This window comes from Mixophyes fleayi, chromosome 6, assembly GCF_038048845.1.
Source record: "Mixophyes fleayi isolate aMixFle1 chromosome 6, aMixFle1.hap1, whole genome shotgun sequence".
Classification (NCBI taxonomy): Eukaryota; Metazoa; Chordata; class Amphibia; order Anura; family Limnodynastidae; genus Mixophyes; species Mixophyes fleayi.
In genome coordinates, this window is record NC_134407.1 from 202,144,604 (window position 1) to 202,157,563 (window position 12,960).

At 42.3% G+C, this 12,960-nt stretch overlaps 1 protein-coding gene across 1 annotated transcript in view; it reads left to right on the forward strand.

The window, feature by feature from the left end:
* Positions 1 to 6,069, forward strand: part of SUZ12 (SUZ12 polycomb repressive complex 2 subunit) — a 31,058-nt gene extending 24,989 nt beyond the window's left edge. The window contains exons 10-16 of the mRNA XM_075178073.1: positions 167 to 344; positions 1,774 to 1,865; positions 2,083 to 2,226; positions 3,127 to 3,284; positions 3,515 to 3,713; positions 4,029 to 4,108; positions 4,266 to 6,069. Of these exons, the coding sequence (XP_075034174.1) occupies positions 167 to 344; positions 1,774 to 1,865; positions 2,083 to 2,226; positions 3,127 to 3,284; positions 3,515 to 3,713; positions 4,029 to 4,108; positions 4,266 to 4,611 (1,197 nt within the window). The 3' untranslated portion in view covers positions 4,612 to 6,069. The remainder of the gene's footprint in view (positions 1 to 166; positions 345 to 1,773; positions 1,866 to 2,082; positions 2,227 to 3,126; positions 3,285 to 3,514; positions 3,714 to 4,028; positions 4,109 to 4,265) is intronic.
* Positions 6,070 to 12,960: the final 6,891 nt, after the last annotated feature.

Sequence of the window (12,960 nt, forward strand, 5' to 3'; positions counted from 1 at the left end):
CACCCATCATATAATTCAAAATCAATGGCCAGTACTCTATCTATAGTACGCTGGACCTCAGGGTCTGCTCCAGAGCAAATTTTCACCTCCCCGATTTTTATCCTGTCTTTTCTTTTTTCTTTTTAATGCATGCTGCCAATAATGCTATTTTAATGCCCACTTTCAGAGGTTGCCACCATTTGAGACCTTCTCCCAGGGTCCAACCCTACAGTTTACTCTTCGATGGACAAGTGATGCAACAGATAAATCTACTGCACCAATCGCTAAACCTCTGGCAACCCGTAATTCTGAAAGTGTCCCACAAGAGCACAAACCCGTTGCTGTGAAGCCCGTACAGACTATAGGTAAGGACCAAACTCGGTGACTAAAATGTTGTCAAGGTTGTTGTTCACTCTCTTCCTGTGATTGTGTTCTATTCCTGTCCACTTTTCTATCTCTATTTGTGAAATGTCAATCAAAAGGAGTAGTGCTAAAGCATCTTCTGGTGGGGTGTTTTCAAGGACATTTTTTACATGTTCTAAATGTCACGCCAAATTATCAAGTGGACAGGCAGGCGCTGGTGGCTTTTGTCCACTTTGTGAAGTAGAGGCTCGTGTTTGACAGAAGTTGATGGCGTAAACTTGGCTGGCCTAAGTCATTAGCAAAATCTGTTGCTGAGCAGACTCAGCTTGTAGATAGCCCTAAGATGCTGTGTTAGGGGAATAGTCCTTCAGTCTCCACCCTCATTTCACCCCATTCCAGGACAGGATAGGGAAATTCCAGGCTGCCAAAAACCATAACCAATCCTATTCTAAATGCTACCTCACTAATGGATAGTTTGCATAAGAAATGTGATGCTATTTTTAAGTTAGTATCCTTGGACCCATTTTGGCTTCAGCTTGGGTTAATGTTCTATATCTGAACAGCTATCTTACAACTTTTTTCCATCAGACCTAGGCCTAAATTAATGTGCTTAGTGAGTCCTATCCAGGAGGCATCTGACAACTTAGGTGATGCTGTGTTCGTTGGATGCTGATCTGATATTTCTGTCTTTGATTCCTGACCAGAGTCCTGTGTGTGGAGTTTGTATGCTTGTTTGCATGGCTTTCCTCTGGGTACTTCAGTTTTCACCCACACTACAAAGATATATTGGAAGGTTAACCGGTTGCTGACTAGAATTGGACCCTAGTGTGTGTCTGTGCTGTGGAACTTCAACTGTAAGCTCCAATGGAGTAGGGACTGATGTATATGACAGTTATTTTCTGTACAGCGCTGTGTAATATGGTAGCGCTATATAAATAAACTATAATAAACTCTCAAGCAAACTAGTAAAATTGGGCATGATTTTAAGTGCCTTTTTTTTATTTTATTTAGAATTGTCTCCTAGATTACTTTAAACAATAAAATCTAATGCTAGAAGTTTCTCCAAAATGGAAATTCTGTAGTGTTTGTTTTGGAAGCTACAAATACTCCCTTTTACCCTTCCTGTTACTAAACATTCCAGTCTTATAATATAATATAATATAATATAATATAATATATAGTGCTTCTTTTACCATACTCTAGTTGTCCATTTTAGTCCACAAAAGAACCACCCATTGAAATACATTTAGTAGTCGGTCATCAGATGTAAAACAATGTGAAATGCACTAGAGGCTGAATGGGAAGGTCTTGAAGTATAGTTAAAGTGGGTATTGAGGAAGTAATAAATGATGAATGGATCTGAATCCGTGTTCAAGTTGTAGAGCATTTTGGGCTGCATGATGAGAACTTGGTGCTTTCCTGTTCTTCCAGCTGTAAAAGAGGCTCTGTCCGCTGATCTGCAGACAAAGAAAGAGAAGGATCTCTCTACTGAACCCCGACAGAAACTGCGGATATTTTATCAGGTATTTATTTGTTTTCAGCACAATGGGACGTTCTCCTGATTTTCAAATGCTTGCTGGAACATTGCCATCCCTCTCACGGTGACCATGTAGTCTGAGTTGTAAGCTATATAATCGCGCTCTCAGCCCACCAGTGTGTGTGTGTGTAGGGCAGGTGCTGGTTTTATTAGCCTGCATTGTCTGGAGGCATAATTATAATCTAGAAATCTTTTGCTTATAGTTTTTGTACAACAACAACACCCGGCAGCAGACGGAGGCCAGAGATGACCTACATTGTCCGTGGTGCACGCTGAACTGCCGCAAGCTGTATAGTTTACTGAAGCACCTGAAGCTCTGTCACAGCCGATTCATATTCAATTACGTGGTACAGTACAAAACCATTAAGCTTTTCCCAGATTCTTCACTACTAGAAGTTTACTACTCGGTTGTTGATACAGTTTCTCTTTATTAGCAGCATACGAAGAGCTTGAAAATAAGTGTTTTATGATCTTTTTTAATAGTGATTTGGTGTTTAGTTAATGTTTTGTTTTTTCCTGATTTGGGAACACAAGAAATGTGGAGTTAAAGGACAACTGAACCCAAAAATGTAAATATGTGTTTATTTATTACTTAAAGAATGGAGGTTATTTGCCTTGATCAGGTTTCTCCTGACTCTTCACTTTTTAGCTTTTGTTTAAAAAGAAAATGTTTTTTCAAACCCCCACAACCTAATGCAGAAGTTTTTGGATGTTTGTAAAGTGGTGTTTATAAGACAAGGCCATTCAGTCTACTGCTCTTTGTGACATTACTGGACCTGGTCCTGTGTCCGCACAGCAGTTTGTTACCTTTCACTCGACCTTCGCTGTGCTAAAGTGATGCCACTTAGACTGTCTGTACTCACACTTTAATATATTAAGCTGACCACTTGGAAGCACACATGCTGCCTATATAGGCCAAACCCGACCTACTAGAAGGAGTGTTCCAGGCTTCCTTCTATTGGCAGTTGATGGGCTTGCACACTAATAGGCATTAATATTGTTTTTATTTATATTTAAAATGTTTTAGTTGTCTATATGATGTTTTGGGGATATGGTTTCCTGCACTCCCTCAGTGCTTGCCTATCCTGTGTTTTTTAGTATTTACCTAGACCAGCCTGCCAGGGATCATGTAACCTGTCGATATCCTATCTACAGTAAGGAAGACCACACCTCTTCCTGCAGGAAACAAGGAGGTATATGCATTAATATGCCTGCTGTCTGTGCTTATCAAATTACTTTTCTCACAGTATCACCCGAAAGGGGCTCGCATAGATGTCTCCATCAATGAGTGCTATGACGGATCCTACGCAGGGAACCCGCAGGACATTCATCGCCAGCCGGGCTTTGCTTTCAGTCGGAATGGGCCGGTGAAGAGGACTCCTATAACTCACATCCTGGTGTGCAGGTGAATATCAGTGCTGGCCTTTATCTCCGCTGCTGTAGTCTTCCATCTCCTGCTTTTATACTACTGTACGTAAGTGTGCAGCGTAATGCCTGTAGGGACCGTACACTCAGCTTGTTTGCCCGCCTCATGGCAGTGCAATGTCTGGTGCTACTTGAAAATGTTTAATTTTTGGACTAGATACTTTTGTTTATTACATAGAACATTTTCCAATGTTCTGTTTCTTTTTAAAGGCCAAAGCGCACAAAAGGTGGGATGTCCGAGTTCTATGAGTCGGAGGATGGAGAAGTGGAGCAGCAGAGGACCTACACTAGCGGTCACAACAGACTGTACTTCCACAGCGACACCTGCCTTCCTCTCCGGCCTCAGGAGATGGAGGTGGACAGCGAAGATGAGAAGGATCCTGAGTGGCTAAGGGAGAAAACAATAACTGTGAGTTACAAGTGAATCACATTTCGTTTTCATTAGTTTTAAATAAACGCCAGGTTTTTAATGCCCTCAAATTTGCATACCACTTATTTCCCTTGTGTACCACTATGTAAAGATGGCGGTCGTACCTTGTGACCATGGAACAGACCTAACCGGTGTTGAGGCACAGGGTGATGATTTTTTACCAAGCTCTTTGTGCACCATGTATCTCCCCCCTAAACTTGTTCTATTCCCAGGCTGCCGTCCCCTCTGAGCTATTCTCATCTGTCGTCACTGCCACCTTTTACCTTCTCTTTAATTCTGTTTCTTCTCCTCCAGCAAATTGAGGAATTCTCTGATGTCAATGAAGGGGAGAAAGAAGTCATGAAAATGTGGAACCTGCACGTCATGAAGCATGGGTAACTGGAGCTGGGGTTGTGTGGAACATTGCAAGTTGGTACAGCGTTAAGACACGGGGGTGTAGTAATCTGAGGGCATGGCTGGGTGACTGGTTGGATTTAAATTCCCAAATTTTGTCCCAAAGTAGTACAATTATTTTTTTATTTTATTTTGCAGGTTTATTGCAGACAATCAAATGAATCATGCTTGTATGCTATTTGTGGAAAACTTTGGACCCAAAATCATTAAGAAAAACTTGTGCCGAAACTTTATGCTTCATCTAGTGAGTATGCACGACTTTAATCTGATCACCATTTCTACAATAGACAGAGCAGTGTCCAAACTGCGGGACATGCAATACAAAATGGAAAAAGGAGAATCTCCCACCTCCGCTGTGGAGGAGCCTCCAGAGGAACTGCACGGAATTGCCAACGGCTTTGCGGAAACCAACGGCAGAGAAAAAGCTTTAGAAAATGACAGTGGGTCAGGTTTCTTGAAACATAGCAAAAAGCAACGCCTGTGAAGACTGGATAAATAGGTGTACACTGAACTGTGGCTGAGCAGAACTTCCACCCCAGGAGCCCGAGCAAGAGTCAGGATCCTTGTGTGAGGGCGCCCTGCAAAGCAATACATCACAAACTTTTCTACGCAATTTCTCGACTCCAACTCCATTCAAGGCATGAAGTCTATGAAAATGTCTTTATTATTTTTATTTTTTTTCTACACAAACTCTGGCTTTTGTATCCTTCCCTACCACCGCTTTTGCAGTGGTACCCGTGTATCTATTTTTATTTTATTTTAAATGTAAAACTTCTGTTGTTGCTTCCAGAATTGACTGTTATTTTTTATTTTTTATTTTTTTATGACAAGTGAGGTTTGTATTTTGCCTCACAATTCAGCAGAATTTGATTTTTGTGGGGCAATAAAATGAGTGTGCTTGATTTCTGCCACATGAATGGCAAAAACTATGAATTCTGCCCCAAACCACCTTAATGAAGTTAACTTTTTTTGGTCAGTTATATGTATGAATTGTTTGCTGTTCCCCACCCACAGAAAAAGTGCATTGTGTCTGCTCCCATTTATTTCTTTGGGCGAGATTAATTAATGACGTTTTTCAATAATTCCTATGGATTTAACTGATTTTTACTTCTGAAGAACCACTTTATAAACTAGTTGTAAAAAAAAAAGGCTGATGAGATGTTGCCCTCTGCTGGCTGTGTTGTGCACTGCGTCCTAGCTTTAGAGTGCAACAGTGTCCCCCACATGTCACGCCTTATTTTACAGGTCTTTTTTTTTTAATCATGATGATCATATATAACTGGCGTTCTTTTTATGTCCCAGGAAGCACTGCTAATACAAAAACATCTTTTTTTTAAATATTGCATTTTCATAGTTATTTATAAAGGAATTATGCTGCTTGAAGTACAGGTATCTTCATCCACCATTTTTTTTATATCATCTATCTTGGTAAAATATCATCTAAATCTTTGTAATTGTGACTTCAGAAATGTATACAATTGTACATATAGCGAATTGGTTGGTCGTAATTGTATGTTAATTGTGATGCTATTTAATGAATTGTGTGGATGTTCAGTATAAAGGTCCGGGTCACTGATATTTGTGTAAAAAAAAATAGGAAGAAGGGTTTTTTGTTTTTTGTTTTTTCAGCTTTTTGGATACATTTGCAGATTATGCTTTTTATCTTGCTAGACATTGATGAGATTTACTTTAACCCGTTTTCTCCCTGTCACGCTGTACCCCATCTACTGCAGCCTCTGGCAAGCATCAGCACATATGTAAAGACATAGGCTAAATGTAGGTAGATGCTTAGTGAGCAGTTCTGCTTTTATTTGGCTTAAAGACTGGCATTGTTTGCACAAGATATGGTGATTGGCCCCCTGCACCCCCTCTTGAAATAGTCATGAATTCCTGTGTCCAGTTAACTTGTCATGTCAATTTCTAATAAACTGTAAAATGGAAATCCTTGTGGCTTGTCTTTTCTGTGTACATTCTTCTACTCTTAGACACCTTTACTTTGGGGTTTAGCTCCCTCTACAGGAGATGTAACCAACAGAAAACCTAAGTGTAATTATGTAATCTTAAAGTCTACACTCAGTTGTTCTTTGGGGAGGCTATCTAGAAGGGATTGGGGGGGGGGGGGGTTATATCCCAGGAGTTGTTATATGGTTTGATTTTGGGAAAGTGCTTTTAAAGCCAGAGAATATCTATTAGGTGGCTGAACAACTGTTGTCCAGTCTGAGGCTAAAGAGGTGGGGGAGAGCTGTCCGCAGTGGACCCGGTTTCAGACGCAGCGTCGTTTTGCTCCTATTAACTCGGCCCATTGATTTATCTGAATGACTGATTAACAGTGTGATCAGTAGCTCATGGATCTTATACTTTGCCAAAAGATAGAGTGGAATCTTTCTGCATGTAATATACTACATAATGTCTGCCGTACACTGTTAATTACTGCCTTGGAAATGTGTAGGGGGATCTAACTTTTTTCAGCAAGTCACAATCTGACCATTTCCTGCATTAAAGATGCATTTGATTAACTTGTTTGTGTAGCAGTCCACCGTTTGGAGAGGTAACATGATGTTTTGGGTAGCTCGGAATAGTAGGTGATACTTGGGCCTGATTCATGAGGGCTGCAAATGAACATAGTGTGCGTTTTTGTTTTTAAAACACACACAAACCTTGAATACGCACATCCGCATTCAACTAGAAGCGGATCTGAAGAAACATCATGTTGAATATGGATCTTTGTGCACTCTGCTCTAACAGACATTACACTGTAGGATATGTCCAGTACATAGATAGACCCAGTAGGACGCACAGAGCAAAAATATATTTATATTTATCGTCGGCTTTTAAGTCAATAATCACAAAGTATTCCAGAATTTTTTTTCATGAAATAGATTTATCATGTTGTTCACTAATGTCTACGATACATAAAATGCATTTTTCGGTTGCTCTTGTTTGCGAACACATGTTCTAGCTGTATACACGATCGTCATCACTATCACTCGGTGCTTACACCTGACCTGTAGCTGGTGCAAGTGATACAACAGAAAAACACGTACCTGAGAGATGTCCATAGCTTGAATGGGATGCTGCAGCGTACACTCCAGCTTGGCATGCCCTTAATGTACACTGAATCCCCGGTCTGCCCATGAAATCTTAGACTGTTGGAAGTGTCCTTTGTTTTAAAAAATTAGTTGGATGTCAAATCTTTTCCTGGTCCCAAAACAGGATGAGCCTTTTCTTAAATCTCAAGGGGCTCAATCGGCACTTGCGAGTGGACAAGTTCCGGATGGAATCTGTTCACTCCGTCATCAGTGGACTGGAACCCTGGGAGTGTTTGGCGTCGATAGACATCAAGGACGCCAATCTCCACGTTCCCATTTGGGAAGGGCGCCGGTCTCTCCTTCGGTTCTGATAGGGAGGGACCATTTTCAATTCAAGGCGCTTTCTTACGGTTTGTCAACATTGCCCTGTGTGTTCACAAAGATCATGTCTGTCATGGCTGCTCGCCTGCAAGCCATGGGTGTGAACATTATCCCTTATTTGGACGATCTCAGCAAGGCTCCTGCAAAGAACGCCCTGGATCAACATCTTTTTCTGACCATTCGGATTCTGGATCAACACGGATGGATAGTAAATTAACCGAAGTACCAGTTGGTTCTGTCTCAGAGGATGGTGTTCTGTTGACTGGTGTCCATGAGAAGTCCCCGAGAAGGTTTTCCTTCCGGAAAACAAGGATTCTACAATCAGAACATCGATGCAGAGGCTTCTCCGGTCTCCTCAGCCTTCCATGTTGATGGGCATGAAGCTCCTGGGTCAGATGGTCTCCTCATTCGAGACCCTCCCTTATGGCCAGTTTCATTTGCGTGTCTTCCAGTGAGACCTCTTATGCCAATGTTTTGGGTCTCCCTTCCATCTAGAGTCCCAGTGTTTTCAGTTGTCCAGGGCAGCCCGCCTCTCCCTTCGGTGGTGGGCGTACTCGGAAAACTTACTGATGGGCAGGTCGTTCATTCCATGGTCATAGACTTTGGTGAACTTTGGTTGTCGTCTTTCCGTTTGTCTCGTTTATTAGAGTACCTCCAAGATGGTTTGGATGTTGGGCTCTCTCTTGGCTTGCTCAGGGTCCAGGTCTCTGCGTTATCTGTGGGTTTTTATCTGTGGTTTTTTTTTACGCCGTCTGGCTATTCTTCCAGAAGTTCAGACCACCTTACAGGTGGTGTTGCGCATTCAGCCTCCTTACGTTGTGTCGATGGCGCCCTGGGATCTCAATTTGTTTCTGGGTGTTCTCCAGAAACCACCTTTCGAACCTCTGTGGTCAGCTGATCTCAGATTTGTGACTTGGAAGGTAGTATTCCTGTAAGCTATCGCGTCAGCTCGCAGGGTGTCCCAACTCGGGGCCTTATCATGTAGGGCTCCCTACCTGATTTTTCATGAAGACAGGTTGGTCTTGAGGACGATGCCTTCTTTTCTGCCAAAGGTTGAGTCTGGTTTCCACGAGAATCAGCATATAGTGGTTCCTGCTTTTCATGAGGGTTCATTGTTGGATGTTGTGCGGGCTTTAGGCACTTATGTGGATAGGACCTCTGCTTATCGCAAGACTGACTCTTTGCTTTTTATGACTCTTTAATAAGAGGAGTTTACCGGCATCCATGCAAACCATTGCCTGTTCGATTACAACTACGATTCGGCACACTTATGCGAGTTCTAGAAGGCCGGTGCCAGAGAGCTCACAGCTCACTCCACGCATTCAGTGGGGGTGTCCTGGTGCCTCGGCGGATCAGCTGTGCAGGGCTGCTACATGGTTCTCTGTTCACACCTTTACCAAATGTTACCAATTTAATGTTGTTTGCTGCTTCGGATGCTTTCTTTGGCCGTAGTGTTTTGCGTGCAGGTGCTCCAGAGCACACTCCCCCCTTAGTGGCTACTTTAGAAGTTCCCCATGGTAGCAGTGTTCCCCAGATTGGATGACTGAGAAAAGAAGATTTTGCTTTCGTCAAATCTTTCTCTGAATCCATCTGGGGGACACTGCGTTCCCTCCCTTTTGCTCTTCTGCTGGATGTTTGTTTTGGTTCCTTCCTTGGGTCTTTTGTAGTATACTGAGGGTAGCAGGGGTTACAAAGGGGAGGAGCCAGCAATAGTTAACTATTTAAGTGGCAACTCCGTGCGCCCTCATACAACCCCATGGTAGCAATGTCCCCCAGATGGATTCAGAGAAAGAGATTTGACGTAATTACCAAAATCTTATAGATAGTTTCTGGGAGTGTGCTGTGCAATTTAACGCAAAATCTGGCAGGTATTGGTATTTACATTGGTTAATGAATCAGGCCCTTGATGTGTTAAATTTCTAGGGGCATATTCAATTAGGGTTCTGGTTCGCAGTAATGCACGTTACCGCGAAAAGTGCGTTATTGCCGGTATTACGGTACCGCAATGAAGCGATCCCGCAAACCGGAACCCTAATTGACTATGCCCCCTAGTGTCTAACAAGAATTTGTTCAGTTTTGGACATTCCCACCATGTGTGCAAAAGGCTGCCACTGAGAGGAGGGAGCCAGGTGCTAATGAGCAAGTTTATCTTGCATCCATATTTCTGACCATTCCTCTGAATCCAGTGTCTTTCATAGATCTGTTTACCAGAAAGCTTGTGGACAGCCTTGTATCATGCTTGTATTCAGGGCCTATCGGAGTTAGTCGTACACTATAGATTACGCCTTTTAGAAGAAGCATTTGTTATCTAGTAATTGGTCGAGTGTCTACTTGAAGATGGGTGTAGGAATGACAGAGAAATGTCTAATTTGAAGGTATTTAATGCATTTGAATTGGGATGCAAACCTATATTGGACGTCTGCAAATGTTAGAAAGTTGTCTCTTGTTGCTGGACTGTAAAGGACATTAGCCAGTGTTCGAAGCCTTGTGGATGGGTGATGATAATGGGTTATGCTATATGCGTATAAGTTGTGAGCAATTTAAATTATTTATTCCTATTGTCCCATATTGAAAGAGAGAAGTCTGATGAGCTTTTGTTGAGTGTTCCGCTGTGCTGGGTATCCACAGTAATGAGCCTATGCTATCCACTTCTATGTTGACCCAGAACTTTATAAGTGAAGGGGTGTTCCAGTGCATGCAATTGTGCCATGTGCAATTCATAATTTTTTGGGGTACTTGTAGATTGCTGCCTTGGGAGTGTCAGTGGATGGTAGAATTCTTCATTTGCATTCATTTTCTAGACCATAATTTAGAAGGTATATTGATTCCACACAAAAAATTAGGGAACGGTGTGGGTATTAGTTAGTACAAAATAGTGATGTTCTACTTATACTGTGTGTCTTATTAGTAGGGTGATTATTGGATGAAAGTCTCCCTGCCATTGGATACATTGAATGGTAGGGAGAAATCTTAGTTTGTTGCTACTGTGGCTGAAGTGTTATGATACAGGTCATTTTTTATTTTAAGAATTAACCTTTAAGCTTCTGTCCACCCAGACGAAGTTTATCCATTTTATCACTAGGACCTTATTGATTACTTTCATGTTGACATTTAATATTGACACAGGAAGAAAGAAGCTACACATATTAGGTTATTTGCCCAATTTGGGGATTACCTCTATTCTAGCATGAGATTCAAAGCTCCCCTAAGATGGGGGAACTAACATGGGTGACAGCATTGCAACAGTTGGCGACACTAGTTCAGTTGCTCGCCCATCCTGCAGAGATACCCACAGTGGATGCGACTATCACTCCAGCTCAAAATTTATCAGTTCAGCCTTCTACAACTGTTGCCTTTACGACATCTTCAAAGGTTGCAGGGGAAGGTTCTTCTGTCCTCTCAGCTCCCCTTGGTTCCCAAGGTCAAATCCAGGCGAACCTTCCTGGTCCAATTCATTGGTACAAGGCTTTAAAAAAATAAATACATTACGCAAACTCAGACTTCCTGTAAAAGACATACACTATATGGACAAAAGTATTCGGATGCTTGACAATTACACCAACAGGGACTCTAATGACATTGTATTCTAATATTTTAATATGGAGTTGGTCCCCCTTTTGCAGCGATAACAGCTTCCACTCTTCTTGGAAGACTTTCCACAACATATTGCAGTGTTTCTGTGGGAATTTTTGCCCATTCATTCTGTAAAGCGTTTACGAGGTCAGGCACTGATGTTGGACGAGAAGGCTGTGCGGGCCAGTCAATGTCTTCCACACCAAACTTATCAAACCATATCTTTGTAGTCCTTGCTTTGTGCACTGGGGCATAATCATGTTGGAATAGAAAAGGGCCTTCCCCCAAATTGTTGCCACAAAGTTGGAACCATAGCATTATCCAAAATGACTTGGTATGCTGAAGTATTAAGATTGCCTTTCACTGGAGACAAGGGGCCTAGCCCAAACCATAAAAACAGCCATACAATTATTCTTCCTCCACCAAAATTTACAATTGGCATAATGCAGTCTGACAGGTAACGTTCTCCTGGGATCTGCCAAACCCAGACTCGCCCATTTGATTGCCAACCAGAGAAGAGTGATTCGTCAATCCACAGAACACTTTTTCACTGCTCCACAGTCCAGTGTCTGTGTGCTTTACACCACTCTATCGGACGCTTGGCATTGGTCTTGGTGATGTGAGGATGGCATGCAGCTGCTCGGCCATGGAAACCCATTCCATTAATGTCCAGCCGCACAGTTTTTGTGCTTACATTGATGCCAATGTAAGTTTGGAACTCAAGGAATCGGCAGAGCGTTGGTGACTTATGCACCATGTGTCTTAGCAGTCATTGACCCCGTGCTGTGATTTTACGTGGTCTTCCACTTTGTGGCTGAGTTGCCGTTGTTACTAAACTCTTCCACTTTCTAATAATGACTTAACAGTTGCCCATGGAATATCCAGCAGGCATGAAATTTCACATAGTCTTATTGCGAAGGTGGCATCCTATCACGGTACCACGCTTGAAGTCACTGAGCTTTTCAGAATCACCCATTTTGCATCACAAATGTTTGCAAATGGAGACTGCATGGCAAGTGGCTTGATTGTATACACCTCTGGCAACGGGTGTGATTGAAACACCTCAATTCAATAATTAACAGGTGTGGCTAAATACTTTTGTCCATATAGTGTAGGTCTGCACATCCTCACTGATTCAGAGGGGTCTTCAGAAGAAAATGCTGAAGTACTAGTAGAGGCAAGTAGTCTGCCCTCCTTCTGAAGAACTGACAAATCTCATTGAGTATGGAAACAGCCAGACAGAAAATTAATTGTACCGTATACGTTTCCTAGTCTATATCCACTTCAGCTGGATGAGATGGTCCAGTGGGAACAGGTACCTAAGGTGGATCCATCTGTAGCGTGGCTCGACTACTCTTAAAGATGGCACTAACCATAAAGTGGAAAGTTCTTTGAATGCCATGCTTAGGCCCATGTTTTCTTCAGCTTCGGTGCCTAGAGAGATAGAGACCTGGCAGATCAGCCTGCTGACGGTCTACAGTATTCTGATTTGCTTCCTCTAGCACTAAATCTGAAAGAAGCCTTAGGATACCTATATGAGGCAGCTCAGAATGCAGCCTCAGTGTCTTTTTCCATCTCTGCATCAGCAGTTGCAGCTCTGAGAACTTCGCTATTGCTTTCATGGAATGTAGATAACAAACACAAGAAGATTTTGAAATCTCTTCCTTATGTCGGCTCTGTTCTTTTTGGACAACATTATATGTCGGGCTACAGGATGAAAAAGTTTCTTCCTCCATGGAAGCTCGCCACGAGGACCTTGTTCATTTTCCTCTTGTCAACCCTTTCAGGGTGGCTTTTCTGACCGTGAGCAGTCTGAGAGGTAAGCCTTTCACATCCAGGGTTCAGTCACA